The sequence below is a fragment of the Silurus aristotelis genome (assembly GCF_946808225.1).
Source record: "Silurus aristotelis genome assembly, chromosome: 17".
NCBI lineage: Eukaryota > Metazoa > Chordata > Actinopteri > Siluriformes > Siluridae > Silurus > Silurus aristotelis.
The window spans coordinates 488,000-505,499 of NC_139590.1; the positions used below are offsets into that span (position 1 = coordinate 488,000).

General features: G+C 42.3%; 3 protein-coding genes across 6 annotated transcripts in view; all 3 read left to right on the plus strand.

The window, feature by feature from the left end:
* The window catches only part of trpm4a (transient receptor potential cation channel, subfamily M, member 4a), a 57,647-nt gene extending 53,572 nt beyond the window's left edge, over positions 1-4,075 (plus strand). For all 3 annotated transcript variants that reach the window (XM_083566727.1, XM_083566729.1, XM_083566728.1), the window contains 3 exons: positions 118-190; positions 2,007-2,100; positions 2,980-4,075. In XM_083566727.1, the coding sequence (XP_083422853.1) occupies positions 118-190; positions 2,007-2,100; positions 2,980-3,008 (196 nt within the window). In that variant the 3' untranslated portion in view covers positions 3,009-4,075. The remainder of the gene's footprint in view (positions 1-117; positions 191-2,006; positions 2,101-2,979) is intronic.
* hsd3b7 (hydroxy-delta-5-steroid dehydrogenase, 3 beta- and steroid delta-isomerase) overlaps positions 1-17,500 on the plus strand; it is a 327,842-nt gene that overhangs the window by 57,758 nt on the left and 252,584 nt on the right. The window lies entirely within an intron of this gene.
* Positions 12,123-17,500, plus strand: part of LOC310740229 (uncharacterized protein) — an 8,339-nt gene continuing 2,961 nt past the window's right edge. For both annotated transcript variants that reach the window (XM_083566760.1, XM_083566761.1), the window contains exon 1: positions 12,123-13,346. In XM_083566760.1, the coding sequence (XP_083422886.1) occupies positions 12,677-13,346 (670 nt within the window). In that variant the 5' untranslated portion in view covers positions 12,123-12,676. The remainder of the gene's footprint in view (positions 13,347-17,500) is intronic.

Genomic DNA, 17,500 nt, shown 5'->3' on the forward strand with positions numbered 1-17,500 from the left:
CGCTGTGGCAGCTCCGATTACGTACGTGTGTGAAAACAGGAGACATAAAGAATGTACAGGCTTGCTGAATTGTGTGTGTGTGTGTGTGTGTGTGTGTGTGTGTGTGTGTTTTTGTAGGGTGGACAACATGCTGAAGCAGATAGCAGAGATTCGAGATCAGGACCGGAGATTGAGAACGCTGGAGTCTGAGGTCAGTGGAGAACCTGTGTGTGTGTGTGTGTGTGTGTGTGTGTGTGTACAGCAGCTGCTGTTTGCTCGCCTACTCAGCATAGAGCACACACCATCTGTCATCACACACACACTTCACATTTATAGTTCAGGATTCTGGCTGTATCTCAGCTGCAGGACAATAAATTATTGTGATTTTCTATTGCACAATTAATTATTTTATTATCTTTTTTTATTATTATTATTGAGCGCTAATTATCTAATGAATATATTTTTCTGTGTTTTCATGGTCTGGTGTTTTATTTTTATGAATGAATTCCTTTTTTTGTTTGGGTTTTTTTTTTATTTATGAAGACATTTCCAGAAGTTCTGATTTGTTATTTTTTTTCTATTAAAGAGACTTGAGAGATTTAGAATCTGGTCTGGTTCATTCTCACATATTCTCTATTATCTCTTTTAAATAAACCGAATTACCCCTTTTATAGTTTTTGAGACACACACATGTTCCTTCTGTTTGTATGCAACAGACATGGAAAAGACAAAAACACTGTAATTGGACAGTTAATGAGTGGAAAAAAGTTCTGTAGAGTCCAAAAGGGACATTTTTGTGTCTACCAGGAGAACGTGTGTAAGAAGGAGAACAGGAGAGGAGATGTGATCAGACTCCCACACCCCCACACTTACACATGCAGGTGAAGGTTTAATGGTTTTGGAGCAGTGAAGATTCCATAAAAGTGAAAGTGAACCAACGTGGCTCCCAGTCCACACTTCAGCACCGTGCAGTTCCGTCTGGACTGCAGCTCCGTGGAAGCAACTTCATCGTACAACAAGATGATGATCCAAATTGCATCATCAATGCAATTTGGATCATCTGTTAGTGTTATTTACAGAGCAGACAGACGTCTGGTGTGACATCTATCATATAACCACCTGCCAAGAAACATCCAAATAGTGAAGAACATCTTTAGTGAGTTTTATAAGAGACACAGCAAAATATTTCAGCTGAATGTTTGGATCGATGTGTTCGGATGCCTAGAGTGTGAAGCTGTTCTTCATACTAAGGGAGGAGTTTTCACTGAGAATAAAGTGGAACATCTGGACATTTATAGATTTGTTTGGTCAAAGGATCTTTAAGGGCGTTACATTACTGAGTTTGGTGCATAGTGTTTTATTATACATACAATACAGCCAAAAGTATGTAAACACACAATTGTATTGAACTCTAGTGTTAAAATTTCCCTAGGAACTAAGATTCCCAGACCCTGGTCCAGCATGGGGACGCTGCTGTGTACACAGCGAGTTACATAAAGACCTGGTTGTTGAAGAAGTTTGGAGAAGAAGCACTGTCCTCCTCAACCCCACTTATAACCCCACCTATATACACACCTTATATGTGAACTTGAACTGAAGACTCCTTACCTGTGATAACATCAGTGTCTGATCTCACTAATGCCCTTGTTAATAACGATCCCCAAATCCTCAACCCCCAAATCCTCATCCCCCAAATCCTCAACCCACAAATCCTCATCCCCCAAATCTAGTGAAAAGCCTTCCAGAAGAGTGGAAGTTAATATTAGAGAAAAGAGAGCATATGGGTGTGATGGTTAGGGGTGCACATACTTTTGAACATATGATTTATTTATATCTTGAGGGAGTAACATTATGCTATTATCTGCATCTGTTTAGTGGTGAAAATATTTAGATCTGTGTTTGGATTTAAACCAGAAGTGGGCGTGGCCTATACTTGAACTTTTTTTTAAATCATGTACAAGGTCCATCAGGGTCACATGACCCTGAGTGCTGATCATTTCATTTATCAGAATATTGTTGTTTTCTAGCTGGAGTACTGCTCTAGCTCCCTCTCGTGGATAATGGAGGAACTGGTGCAGAGCGACCTGATCAAGCATACCCGTCGGCCCCCTGTCCACCGAGGTGCCCTTCCATTCCCCACACACACACACACACACACACACACACACACACACACACACACACACACTCTGTCCAATCTCACTCTTTCTCTGCAACTGTGCTCGATCCGTCTTACTGAGACAGCGTCTCAGGGTTTAGGTTTCTCAGTGACTTAACAGAGTTGGGCTTTATTTAGATCAGCCTTGTATCTGCACATTGCTGAAGCTCAGCTCCTGAAGGCTCCTGGAACTGATTTATATTCAGCATGGCTATAGATGACTGCAATCAGAACACCACGGCTCTGCTGCCTCGGCACATACACACATGTACAATACACACCTCGCACAGACGTGTTCTCTTCTTTCACACACTCGAGCTCCAGGAACATCATCATCATCATCATCATCATCACCACAATCGATTCCACTGAAATTATCAATAAATGCGGACCATTTCTCATAGCACGAATTATGGGTTAACAAACTTTTGCTCAATTAGGAGTAAGTAGTTATTGTAGTTTTTTTTTTATTGTTATGAGAGTTTAGGGGAGGAACCCGAGCAAACACATCTGAGATTATTGAAAAAAAGAATTGGTCATTTAGAGTTGAGAGATGCTCTAGAGGAGGAATGTTCTCCAAATGAAGGAGTTCAGAAGCCAGAGCTGAGGATGAAACGTGAAAGCAGAGGAGATGATGAGATGATTAAGGACGTTAGGGAGTGAGGTGGATCAATTCAGCTTATATTTTTTGTAACCGTGGGCAACGCAGGTTTACAGTTTATGGAGATCTGGGATCCGAATCTGCTGGATGTGAGGAAGGATTTAAATTCATGAAAAAGATGTTGATAAAGTTGATGTAAAGCCACACCTCGGGTTTGACGTGTCTTTATTTTGTATTTCAGACTCGAGTCCACCGACTCCTCACTCCTGAGAGAACCATCAACCAGATGAGTCTCCAAACCAAATGAGCTTCTGGAATTCCATTTATGCAAAAGTGTCAGTTGGAGCTGCTGCTGCTGCTGCTCATGATGATTATGATGAAGATGATGATGAATTCTCCCTTTCTGTATAAAAAAACAGAACCCTGGTAGTTGTGTTTGTGGGAGAGAAACATGTTTCACACTCTCTTGCATTTCAGTGTTTTAACACTCAGCGTTCCTGATCATTTTAGAACAGTTCTGTACAAACCACCAGATTTCCTCTTTTCTATTTCAGCTCTTTTTTTTAAACGTATGGTTTGTATGTGATGTTTTTGTAGATTTTAATGGAGTCAGTAATTGACAGAGTTTTGGGTGAAATGTAAAGTTTTATAATCAGTTTTTAATCTGAATGTGATTTTAAGGGTCTTTTTAAAATTATTGTTTTTTTATTTCTATTGTTTTTACTATTAGTTTTTATTTTCATAAATAAAATTTTTTATTTTGAATTTGATTGTTAGGCTACGTGTGCGCGTGTGTGTGCGCGTGTGTGTGTGTGTGTGTGTGTGTGTGTGTGTGTGTGTGTATTCTGTAATCCGGTTCTTGGCCTTTTCCGGTGCTGTGGCTCGTGACCCCTCCCTGTGGTCTGAAGGGCGATCATTTGATTCCAAGTCGTGGTCTCACAGGAGCCTTACATGGGAAGACTGAGGGCCAAACCAGATCAGGTTCTCATCTTCACTGACTGTGGATCAGAGACACTGCTGCTGCCTTCCAGACTTCTGCTAAGTTTAATGCTAAAGAGCAACACAGAAATTTTGGTCCGTTGCAACTCAATGCAAAGGATTCATTTGTTTAATTCTATTAATTGCACACGTGTGTTAATTTTCATTGAAATTGGAGATGTTTTCCAGGACCTTCTGTACTACTTTTTTTCCAAAAATATCTCCATTAAATATTTGTTCTGTTCAATCAAATAAATTCCAAGTTGTTTAGATGATTGCACCAGTTTGTTTCCACAAATTATTATTATAAATTGTTATTTTGTTCATCATGGCTGAAATAAAAGTTCCTCTAATCACAACTAAGCAGCTCCAAGTCCCTGAACTCTGACCTTTTCCTCCATATATAGCGTGCAGTGAGAGACGAAAACGCCCGAGTGCAGAGCTACGAGTCTGCGAGAACCTGAACGCTCTTCTAACACATACACAGGAAACCGTCATTAACTGATCGGACTTGGTTTTCACAACTTCAGGTCTGATCACGCTGTAGTTAAATATGTGGGTCAAATCTCCAGAGTGAGCCGTGTAACTCGACTCAGAGAGCGAGAGAGAGGAGGTGAGGAGGAGGAGGAGGGGTGGAGATGAATATCTCAAAGGCATGTCTACTTACATATCCACTTACAACCATGGTGCAGTTTCTTCTCCCTCATGAACCGTCTCCTGTTCTTACCCAGTCAGTTACTCCTCATGCTGATCAAACACCACTTTCTGTACTGTATAAAATACTGTAAAGAATCATGGAGTAGTTACAGATCTCTTAGCGTTCTGACGTGGTTCTTCTGTGGTTCTGTTACAAAGTTTGCCCCATCTTATGTTCTTTAATAAACCAAAAAGTGGATGTGCACTCAGACAGATAGATAGATAGATAGATAGATAGATAGATAGATAGATAGATAGATAGATAGATAGATAGATAGATAGATAGATAGATAGATAGAATGGAAAATGAATGCTAATAATGATGTTCTTTTGGTGGTGTAGGCCAGGGGTCACCAGCCTTTTTGAAACTGAGAGCTACTTCTGGGGTAGTGATTAATGTGAAGGCCTACAGTTTAATACACACAGTTTTCAGTTTGATCTGAAATAACAAATTTACTCAATTTACCTTTTATTATGTTGTTATTAATAATGAATGATATACATCTATGTGAAGACACTGATCATGTTAATAATTTCTCATAATAATTATCAACAATGATTTAACAAGGTATGAAACAGCTTTTTTTTTTTTAGAAAAGGCCCGCGGGCTACTCATGTGGTCCTTGCGGCTACGTTGCTGACCCCTGGTGTAGGTGAAGGTGTTGGTGTAGGTGGTATGAGAGGGGTTGAGGGAGTGTTTCTTGGTGTTGGTGGTTATGTTAGTGTTAATGGTGGGGTTGAAGTTGTTGGTGAAGGTGTTAGTGGTGGTTTTGGTAATGGTGGGGCTCTTAGTGGTGTTGGTTGGAGGGTGTTACCATCATCACCATTTTGTAGATTTAAATGTAGAACTATCAGGGTCAAGTCAAGTCAAGTCAAGTTTTCTATATTTATTTCTATTTCGCTTTTCACAACAGACATTGTTTTAAAGCAGCTTTACAGAATGTAACAGTGAAGGTGAGTGTTTATCCCTGATGAGCACCATGGAGACTGTGGTGAAGGAAAAACTCCCTTAGATGTTATGAGGAAGAAACCTTGAGAGGAACCAGACTCAAAAGCAGAACCTCATCCTCATTTGGGTGACATCAAGTGTGTGATTATAGTCTTTAAACACTACAGAACACTAGAGAGTGAGAACTAACATGAGCACTGGAGTGTGTGATTATGACTGATGATCTTTATACAGTCTTTTACAGTCATTATGGTTATAAAACCAGGAGCTACTGAGCAACTCATAAAATAGCTCAACATCTGAGATCATCACAGATCCAACACCAGCTTCTCCATGCCAGAGCCTTCAAACACTCAGAGATCCAGTGTTCAAACTCCACATGAAGTGGGATCCAATTGGCACTGGTACGTCTCTAGATGGTTCTGGATCCAATTGGCACTGGTACGTCTCTAGATGGTTCTGGATGTTTGCAGCATCTACTTCTTTAAAAGTCCATAATCTTCATGAGGTGGGACGTGACTGGAGCTGGAGCAACCTCAGAAAGCCTCGGGATGGGGAGAGAAGGAGAAGCAGTGGAGAGGAATTAGCGTAGCTGCTGTTCATGATATTAACAAGGTTATGATATGTGATGTGTGTTATGTGTAGAACTCGCTAAAAACATACGTCTTTAATCTGCACTTAAACTGGAAGAGTGTGTCTGAACCCCGAACACTGTCAGGAAGACTATTCCAGAGTTTAGGAGCTAAATGTGAGAATGTTCTACCACCTTTAGTGGACTCTACTGGACTTTTAGTAGTACCTACAATAGCAGAGTCCAGTTTTGAGATCACCACCCTCACCTACACTAACACCCCCATCACCACCCTCACCTACACTAACACCCACATCAACCCCCTTACCTACACTAACACCCACATCACCACCCTCACCTACACTAACACCCACATCACCACCCTCACCTATACTAACAACCCCATCACCACCCTCACCTAAACTAACACCCCATCACCACCCTCACCTACAATAAACCCCCCATCACCACCCTTAGCTACATTAACACCCCTATCACCACCCTCACCTAAACTAACACTCCCATCACCACCCTCACCTACATTAACACTCCATCACCACCCTCAGCTACACTAAAACACCCCCATGACCACCTACACTAACACCCTAATCACCACCCACACCTACACTAACACCCTCATCACCACCCTCACCTACAATAACACCCCCATTACCACCCTCACCTACACTAATACCCGCATCACCACCCTCACCTAGACTGACACCTTTACTGAGGGTGGTGATGGGGGTGTTCATGTTTTTCGTCATAATTCCACAGTCTGAATTTATTTCAGATCATTAACTCTTTTAAAATCTGCCTCAGTCACTGCATCAGTACCTCACCACGTTACCGTGTTAAACACATTCACATGAACTACAGCAGCGAGTTTTATCAATAATCTTTCAGAGTACTGATATTAATTATATCCCGTCTGACGCCACAGAGCTCGACTGGGCCTCTGAACACCTCGAGTCAACGTTCTATTACACTCTAGATGATGGAGCTCCACTTAAGACCAAAATCAGCACAGTGGTATAATGATCATACACACACCTTAAAACAGACCACTCGGAAATTAGAACGTAATTGGAGTCGAACAAAATGAACAGTATTTCAAATAGCATGGAAGGAGAATCTCCTGAGTTCTAAAAAATCTCTTAGTGCTGCTGATCAGCATATTTCTCCTCCCTCATAGAAAATAACAAGCAGAATCCTAGATTTTTATTCTGTACTGCAGCAAAATGAACAGGGAATAAAAGCACTGCACTCACATGCACACCATCAATAGGTAGTAATGATTTCATCAACTTTTTTAATAATAAAGTTGAAAACATCAGAAATCCAGACGATTAAAATAAATCCAGACTATTTTATAAATAACCCTGTAGACAGCAGTGTCATTATAACAGACCATCAATTACAAAGTTTTACTCCTATTCATGAGAACGACTTCATTTCATTCATTTCCTCATTAAAATCATCAACCTGCATCTCCATCCCTCACCTACAAGTTTCCTCAAACAGATCATTCCAGAGGAAATTGAACCTGTTTTAAAATAATAAACTCTTCCATCAGCACTGGTTTTGTACCCAAATCCTTCAAACTGCAGTATCAACCCCCTAATTAAGAAACCTGACCTTCACCCTGTCAGCTGTCCAACTACAGACCAATATCAAACCTCCTCTTTATCTCCAAGATTCTAGAAAAGGTTGTAGCACAGCACTTCTGCTCACATCTACTGAGGAACAACATTTATGAAATGTATCAGTCAGAATTTCGGCCTCATCATAGCACAGAGACGGCGCTAGTTAAGGTGGTAAATGACTGTTATTGGCCTCTGATCAGGGTTTTGTCTCTTTACTTGTTTTGCTCGACCTCAGTGCAGCTTTTCAGACCATTGATCATCATCTCCTGCTTGCTGGACTTGAGAACGTTGTTGAAATAAATGGAACAGCTCTCTCCTGGCTCATGTCTTATCTGACTGATCGCTATCAGTTTGTTGATGTAAATGGTGAGTTCTCCACACTCTCTGAGGTAAAGTTTGGTGTTCCGCAAGGATCTGTCTTAGGCCCACTGCTTTTCTCTTTATATCTGCTGCCTCTGGGTGAAATTATACATAAACATGGGATTCTCTTCCATTGCTATGCTGATGATACACAGCTGTATATTTCAGCAAAGCCAGATGAGAGAGATCAGCTTAACAATGTTGAGGAGTGTGTAAAGTACATTAGACAGTGGATGCTTGATAACTTTCTTCTGCTCAACTCAGATAAGACAGAAGTACTTTTACTAGGACCACATGCAGATAGAAGTCAACTTTCTGATTCTGTAGCATCTCTGGATGGTGTTTCTGTTTCAGTGTGTACAGCAGTCAGAGACCTCGGTGTGATTATTGACCCGAGTCTTTCCTTTGAGGCTCACATGAATAATATCACCAGCATCTCCTTCTTTCACCTTAGAAATATTGCTAAAATTAGAAATATGATGTCATTACAGGATGCAGAAAAACTAGTTGATGCTTTTGAAACATCTAGATTAGACTACTGTAACGCTTTACTGTCTGGGTGTTGGAGTAAGTGCATAAATAAGCTTCAGTTAGTTCAGAATGCAGCAGCAAGAGTCCTCACTAGATCTAGAAAATATGATCACATCAGCCCTGTTTTAATCATCTACACTGCTCCCAATTCCATCTCACACTGATTATAAAATACTACTACTGAGGTATAAAGCACTTAACGCTCTCACGCCGCAGTATCTGAGTGAACTTCTGTACCAGTATGATCCTTCACGCCTACTTAGATCAAAAGGTGCAGGCTATTTGTTGGTACCTCAAATAATAAAGACTGCAGCAGGGGGCAGATGTTTCTCTTATAAACCCCACAGTTATGGAACAACCTTCCAATCAGTGTTTGGGACTCAGACACAGTCTCAGTGTTCAAGTCGAGGCTGAACACATTTATTTAGTGGAGTGTTTAGTCAGTAGGTGTTTGTGAGGTAAAGGAGCAGATCTGGAGGGAACATGGATATGGAGTGTTTGGTGAACTGGAATATTTGGATGCTGTCGTCTCCTCACTCTCACACGTTCACTCAGGTTTTTGATGGTGGTGTGGTGGGTCGTCTCTTATCCCAGAGATCCTCATGTCTGTGTTTTCTTCTGGTTCTCCCTTGTAGTTATTCTGCCATAGCGAGTCTTGCTGGAGTCCAAACTGCACAGTGACATTAACTTTCATACAACAATAAGGACACCTAATAATCCATATCCTTCTCTTCCTGTCACCCTCTTCTCTCTCTCTCTCTCTCTCTCTCTCTCTCTCTCTCTCTCTCTCTCTCTCTCTCTCTCTCTCGGTCGAGTTAAACATGCTCCTGAGGTTTCAGTGACCCCTCTTCCCTCCGTGGATCTTCCCACTTCATCCTGGTCTGCCTCTGTATAGTGTTCTCTTCGACTGGAGGCCACTCTGTGCAGCTTGGGACGGTTTCTCGTTGCCTTTGGTGCTTCCATGAAATTCCGGAGTAAGAACAGGAGCTTTGAGGATGGATTTGGACTGTAGTTAATGTCAACAGTCTGCTACACTGACTCAGGACTACAGTTTGCTTCTAATCACATCACTGTACCCTGCAACATTGTATATCTGCTATAAATGGACATTCAGTGCAGCCCAGATGAGGATGAGGTTCCGTCTTGAGTCTGGTTCAAATTTTCTTCCTTATGTGAGGGTGATGATGGGGGTGTTAGTGTAGGTGAGGGTGGTGATGTGGGTGTTAGTGTAGGTAAAGGTGGTGATGTGGGTGTTAGTTTAGGTGAGGGTGGTGATGGACGAGTTAGTGTAGGTGAGGGTGGTGATGGTGGTGTTAGTGTAGGTGAGGGTGGTGATGGGGTTGTTTGTGTAGGTGAGGGTGGTGATGTGGGTGTTAGTGTGGGTGAGGGTGGTAATGGGGGTGTTTGTGTAGGTGAGGGTGGTGATGTGGGTGTTAGTGTAGGTGAGGGTGGTGATGGGGGTGTTAGTGTAGGTGAGGGTGGTGATGGGGTGTTAGTGTAGGTGAGGGTGGTGATGGGGTTGTTTGTGTAGGTGAGGGTGGTGATGGGGGTGTTAGTGTAGGTGAGGGTGGTGATGGGGTTGTTTGTGTAGGTGAGGGTGGTGATGGGGGTGTTAGTGTAGGTGAGGGTGGTGATGGGGTTGTTTGTGTAGGTGAGGGTGGTGATGTGGGTGTTAGTGTGGGTGAGGGTGGTAATGGGGGTGTTTGTGTAGGTGAGGGTGGTGATGTGGGTGTTAGTGTAGGTTATGTTGGTGATGGGGGTGTTAGTGTAGGTGAGGGTGGTGATGTGGGTGTTAGTGTAGGTGATGTTGGTGATGGGGGTGTTAGTGTAGGTGAGGGTGGTGATGGGGGTGTTAGTGTAGGTGAGGGTGGTGATGGGGGTGTTAGTGTAGGTGAGGGTGGTGATGGGGTTGTTTGTGTAGGTGAGGGTGGTGATGTGGGTGTTAGTGTAGGTGAGGGTGGTAATGGGGGTGTTAATGTAGGTGATGGTGGTGATGGGGGTGTTAGTGTAGGTGAGGGTGGTGATGGGGCTGTTTGTGTAGGTGAGGGTGGTGATGTGGGTGTTAGTGTGGGTGAGGGTGGTAATGGAAGTGTTTGTGTAGGTGAGGGTGGTGATGTGGGTGTTAGTGTGGGTGAGGGTGGTAATGGAAGTGTTTGTGTAGGTGAGGGTGGTGATGTGGGTGTTAGTGTAGGTGAGGGTGGTGATGGGGGTGTTAGTGTAGGTGAGGGTGGTGATGGGGGTGTTAGTGTAGGTGAGGGTGGTGATGGGGTTGGTTGTGTAGGTGAGGGTGGTGATGTGGGTGTTAGTGTGGGTGAGGGTGGTAATGGGGGTGTTTGTGTAGGTGAGGGTGGTGATGGTGGTGTTTGTGTAGGTGAGGGTGGTAATGGGGGTGTTAGTGTAGGTGATGGTGGTGATGCGGGTGTTAGTGTAGGTGAGGGTGGTAATGGGGGTGTTAGTGTGGGTGAGGGTGGTAATGGGGGTGTTAGTGTAGGTGAGGGTGGTGGTGGGGTTGTCTGTGTAGGTGAGGGTGGTAATGTGGGTGTTAGTGTGGGTGAGGGTGGTAATGGGGGTGTTAGTGTAGGTGATGGTGGTGATGGTGGTGTTAGTGTAGGTGCTGGTGGTGTTGGGGGTATTAGTGTATGTGGTATATGAGGAGTGTTTTCGGGTGTTGGTGGTGCTCTGTGCCAGAGAAGGTCACATTACCCTGTTAGTGTAGGTGAGGGTGGTGATGGGGTTGTTTATGTAGGTGAGAGTGGTGATGTGGGTGTTAGTGTGGGTGAGGGTGGTGATGGGGGTGTTAGTGTAGGTGCTGGTGGTGTTGGGAGTATTAGTGTATGTGGTATATGAGGAGTGTTTTTGGGTGTCGGTGGTGCTCTGTTCCAGAGAAGGTCACATTACCCTGACGCTGGTAGAGCTGGGTTTTAAATAGAGGAGCAATTCCTCCACCCTGCTCCCACTGCACTATTTTAGGGACATGCTGAAGAGCAGGAAGGCACTAAGTGCAGATCTGCTCCTGCCCCAAAATGTGTAAGCACACTGCTGATCTATCTGTGTGTGAATGTAATAACTTCTTATTCTCAAACAGTTTCCTCCAACATATCAAAATATGTACATATCCTGCATCTTACTAGTGTGTGTGTGTTTGTGTGTGTGTGTGTGTGTGGGGGGGGGGGGGTATGGTCACTTTATTACATAATTTGAGGTGTAAACATGAAAATCACATTTTCTCTCACTCTGTTGGGCCACTAATTTCATTTCAGTACATTATTAAAATTACGGGTGTACTTGATGAATGTGTGTGTGTGTGTGTGTGTGTGTGTGTGTGTGTGTGTGTGTGTGTGTGTGTGTGTGTGTGTGTGAGAAAGAATATTGTTCAGTCTATATGCTAATCATACCATCTCACACATGGACTTAAATGAAATGCTTTCCTTCTCCTAGCTCATCCTCTTGATATAGATCTGATATGGTCTCCCTCCCTTCCTTCGTTCCCTCCTTCTCTTTCTCTCTCTTACTTTCTCACTCTCTCCCTCCACCCTCATCCTCACGATATATGGTCATCGTCTCCATACACCCCCTCCCTGGCCATGGCCTTCTCTAAAGTTAAACTCCAACATTTGATGACGGCAGGAAAGCGAGCAATATATGCCGCCCTCTGTCTCTCGCTTGCTCTCTAAAGCGTATGGACAGTAGTTGCCGGCCCGCTCGCCCGCACTTGGCCCTGTCACTCATGCCCTGAGTCCCCCCGCCCCCGTCTCGTCTTACCCCCGAGTTGGTCTCTCAGTCCGTCTGCGCACCATTAGTGAGCTCTGTGTTGCAGACGCCGCCTAGCCTGCTGCGCCTCTCCTCTTCAGTCTTCACACGCTAAGTCACCGCAGAGTGGGATCATCATCATCATCATCTCTTTTTTTGGGCTTAAAAAAAAAAAAAAACTCACCTGCGTGTGGTGCACTTTTGCGAAACCTACCTGAATCCCAGAGGATCATCTAGAGGTTTATGCTGGGAACAAGCGTGTGGATTTGGACTGATTAGAAGTTGGAATACCTCCGGGGTTTGTCTCTGCTCACCTGTTGCTCCTGGTGTGAGAGTGAGTGCAGGCCAAAGGGTGGACTCACTCCAAAGCGTGACTTCTGAGTAGCATTGAGAGTTGTCAAGTGGGCGAGAAGGAGTGTAAGGTTCTCAAGGAATTTGGAGACCTGTGCGTACAGACATGGCTACGCTGAGAAGTTGGCTGCTCGGGCTCTTGCTGGTTCTGCTTTGCAGTTTCCAGACGCCACTGGCTCCCTCTGCTGCCGTCAAGGCCCAGGAGCTTCCACTCATCCATGAGGAGGGACTAATGGCAGACGATGACGACGATGACGACGATGACGACGATGACGACGATGACGACGATGATGACGACGATGATGACGATGATGATGACGATGATGATGATGATGATGATGATGACGACGATGACGATGATGACGACGATGACGACGATGACGATGATGATGATGATGATGACGATGACGATGACGACGACGACGATGACGATGACGACGACGACGATGACGACGATGACGACGACGACGACGATGACGACGATGATGACGACGACGACGATGACGATGATGACGATGATGACGACGACGACGACGACGACGATGACGACGACGATGACGACGACGACGACGACGACGACGATGACGACGATGATGACGATGACGACGATGACGATGATGACGACGATGACGACGATGATGATGACGACGACGATGATGACGACGACGACGATGATGACGATGACGACGATGATGACGATGATGATGACGACGATGATGATGACGATGATGATGATGACGATGATGATGACGATGACGATGATGATGACCACGAAGGTACGTAATCTTGCTTGCACATCAACTCAGTGTTTGTATCCCCCTGATATCTTAGATGTTTTGTCCCCCTCTTCCTCCTCCTTTGTCGGTGTGCTCTTTTTTGGAGTAAGACAGGGGAGGAGTGAGGGAACATCTGGCCCATCCCTAGCTCTCCAGGCATGCTGTCCTCAAACCAATCATAGCTCATAACCCAACATATCCAATCAGATCATTCAGTAGTTGGTTCTCTTCAGTAGTCCCTCCTCCCCTCTCTGTCTTTCCATCGACCTAGCTGTCTCTGATTCTCTCTGTCTTCTCTTCCCTGCTGAAACAGAGCTATGAGTTCTGTGGGCCCTCTGAAGGCGGACTGTGTCGAGTCCCGAAGTGCAGTGCAGTGCAGTACTTATGAACTGAGGACTTGAGAGAAAGAAAAAAAGCAAAAACCCAGCGCTGCAGTCTGAGCCACAGGCCTCACGCTGCCTCTATAGATCAGATCGTTGTTTGATTTGTGTCTCGTTTTGAAAGAGTGGGGTCCCTTCTTCCCTCCACCCCGTTCCTGTTGCAATTTGGATTGACCTGCACTTGTGCCTCCATGTGAACCTACAGAGAAAGAAGGAGAGACAGGGAGATGTAGTCATAGCCTGGGATTGATAAAGAGAAGGACAGGAACGAGGACAGAGTCTAGTGGGGGTTGATAGAGAGAGAGAGACAGGAGGAGGTTCGGGTATTCACCCAGGAGAAGAGACTGATTGGAATGATCGGTTCAAGATTCTCTCTCTTTCTCTACATCTCTCCAATCTCGTTCTTTCTCTGTAGAAATTCTCCATCATTGTCACCAAAGCAGTTATGTACTAATGTAACTTGTACTCCCCTGGTTTGTCTTTTTATTTTTCTTTATTTTGTGTGTTTTTAAGACCATATTTATCTACATTATATGATTTTAGTTTTTGTTTTCATATTTATATATATACACACACACACACACACACACACACACACACACACACACACACACACACACACCTGTTACATGCTAACCTCTATTTATTTGCATATGTAACCTGTTAATATATTTATATAAATATACATAGACACACTCGACTTCGCTCTCATCCTCAACCATCTTCTGAACCTGTGTATAAAAATCACCTCAAATTGAATCTAATGTGATTTATTAAACAATTTGACACTGTTTATTGATTTTTAAATAATGATTAATAATGTAGGATAATGAATTAGTGAATTAATTGTAATCATATGATAATAACCATGTACCATGTAGTTGATTTTATTTTGGAGACACAAAGCAATAAAGTTTAAGTAAACAACTAAAACTAATGAATATAAATGAAATATTACCAGCGGCGAGGAGAGGAAAGGAGAGAGAATGTGAATTCACTAAAATATATATAAATATACACACACACATATATAAATATATATATATATGTGTGTGTGTGTGTGTGTGTGTGTGTGTGTGTGTGTGTGTGTGTGTGTGTGTGTGTGTGTGTGTGCACTCCCAGTCTGATTTATTATCCAGGGAACAGGAAACCACCATGTTATTACTGCTCTCACACTCAACCCTGATATTTTAGTTTTTCTTTGTTCATCTTTGAAAAACATTTTTGTAACATTTTTCTGTTGAATAATATTCTGTTGACTGTAATTTGTGTGAAATGAGCACAGCAGTGTGTCCCACCACCTCATCATCACATCCTTTAACCCCACTTTGAAACGATGGAATAAATCAAATGATCCCGAGGTTTTGTTCTGCGTGTGCTGTCTGCTCTCTGAGGCCGGCAGGTCAAACTAAAAAAAGGTCTAGAATGTTGCTACTGTTTCAGGAAATCTTTCATTTCCGGTGGTAACATCTGAGCGATCCTGAAGATCTCACAGAGTAAAAATCCAGCTAGGTCACAGGTTCTCCACAATGATACTGGAGAAATGAATGTTCTGCATATTTGGTTGTTCTCCTGCTCAAATCAAAATTAATCAGTGAACTAAGAGAGAGAGAGAGAGAGAGAGAGAGAGAGAGAGAGAGAGTGTGTGTGTGTGTGTGTGTGTGTGTGTGTGTGTGTGTGTGTGTGTGTGTGTGTGTATGTGTGTATGTGTGTGTGTGTGTGTGTTAAAACAGGAGACACGGACAGGGTTCTCTGTGAACCTGTAAGCTAGATGTGTAGAGATGTTTGTATAAGATAAATGCACTTATCATCTGTAACATCACTCACACTCCAGTGCAGCCACACATCCCTTTAAATACACCTTTAATGGATTTTTCCCCGCTCAGTTTCTCATCCATCCATATATCCATCCATTTATTCATTTATTCAGTAAGAAGCATAGACTTAAAGAGGGAAACGTGAAATATTTCTATTAAAAATGAAAAATGTTGAGTATTGCAAATTCCTCACACGTGATATAAGTGCAGAAAAGTGGTATATCACTGCTACTAATACACCATAATTCCACCATCAGCCCATTTTAAACAACTTTTTAGAACCTAAAACACATCTAATCATTTCACTGAATTTCATTTGTAAGGATTTATAGAGAAATATGTTTTTAAAGAGAATTTAGAGAAATCATGGCAGGCTAAACGTTAAAGTTATAGGTCTAGCGGATGAGACACAAATGCTAACTGCTAATAAATAAAAATTATTTTAAATTACAGCCCAAACTACCAAAGCACACAAGTTATTCTGTAATTTTAAAATCTTCCTGTAAAAATATAAATTTTGCACCCATTTAAAGAAGACATGAGCTAGCTGTGTAGCATCAAGCTAATGAGCTAGCTCTGAAACCGAAAAGGTTAAACTGTCTGTAAAGAGCAGAAAATAACCTCAGCCTTGTTATTTTATGATATATTAATTACAGTTATGATATATAAATAATTTAGCAAGCAAATGGCTAAAGTGAAGGTTTATATACAATAAAAAAAAGTGCCAATATTTAGTTACACTATTTATAGCTAACATTTCGCTAAATTAAGCTAATATTTCTACATAACCGCGTTTCTATCCAGTGAGCTATCAGCATACAGGCTGTATTAAAAAACAAATATTATACAAAAATAATGTTAAAAAAATATTTCTCATTATATTTAAATCATGCTTGTGTTAATGTGCTAAAATCTACAGCAGCTTCATGTTCAACTATATTCAATGTATAGCAATAGCTATGTTTACATGCTTGCACTGAATAGTTGTGTAATATTTATTGTTGTGTCAGCTACTAATAGATTAATACATTTAATATAAATATTAATATACATGAACAGAATAATGTGCTTAATCTGTAATGTGCTTTATAACCGTGAGCTGCTCGGAGGCGGTTTAATTACTTATAATAATCCTTTTTCACCTCTTTACTGTGTTTGGGGGTTTAATTTCCGAACATTATGTTTACATTTAGCAAAAATAAAACCAATTAAAGCCATCCTGCATTTACACATGTAGTGAACTGGTGTGTTTTGAGTGTGTAGTGATTAAATGACCAGTCTCACACACACACTGCATAGTGCAGAGAGGAGGAGTGTGTAGTGTGCAGTGCAGAGTCTGAGATTTGGAACGTAACTGATGACTTTTAAGAATTCTTAAATTAATAATAATAAAATATATATATCGATTTATTCAAGAATACATTTTTAAAAAATCTTATTCGCAACTCTACCAAAAGAGGGCGCTGTTACCCCGTGTCAAATCTACCCAAACTACCTATTTTAATAGGGACACGTGTACACCTACATCAGATTTACATCTGATCACAAAAGGATTGAGGAGAAAGTCGGATCTTTGTGACTTTAACTATGGCAGGGGTGATGGAATGGATACCAAATGGGATGGTGTGAGGTTTTCAGAAACTGCTGATCTCCTGAAAAGATCTTCACACATACCGGTCTTTTGCATAGTATGTAAACAAACCAGACCACATCAGGTTCCACTCCTGTCAGCTAATAAGAGAAATCTGAGATGATCATGAGCTCAGACCCATTCACAGTGGACAGTCTCTCTATCTTTAAAACCTGTGCCCTTTCTGTCATCTCTAACCAGTCTCCTCATTCTCCTCTGATCTCTCTCATCAACAAGGAGATTCAGTCTGTAGACCCTCTGCTCATCAGATGTTTTTTATTTGTCACACCACTCTGAGGAAACTCTACAGACTATTGTACCTGTGAA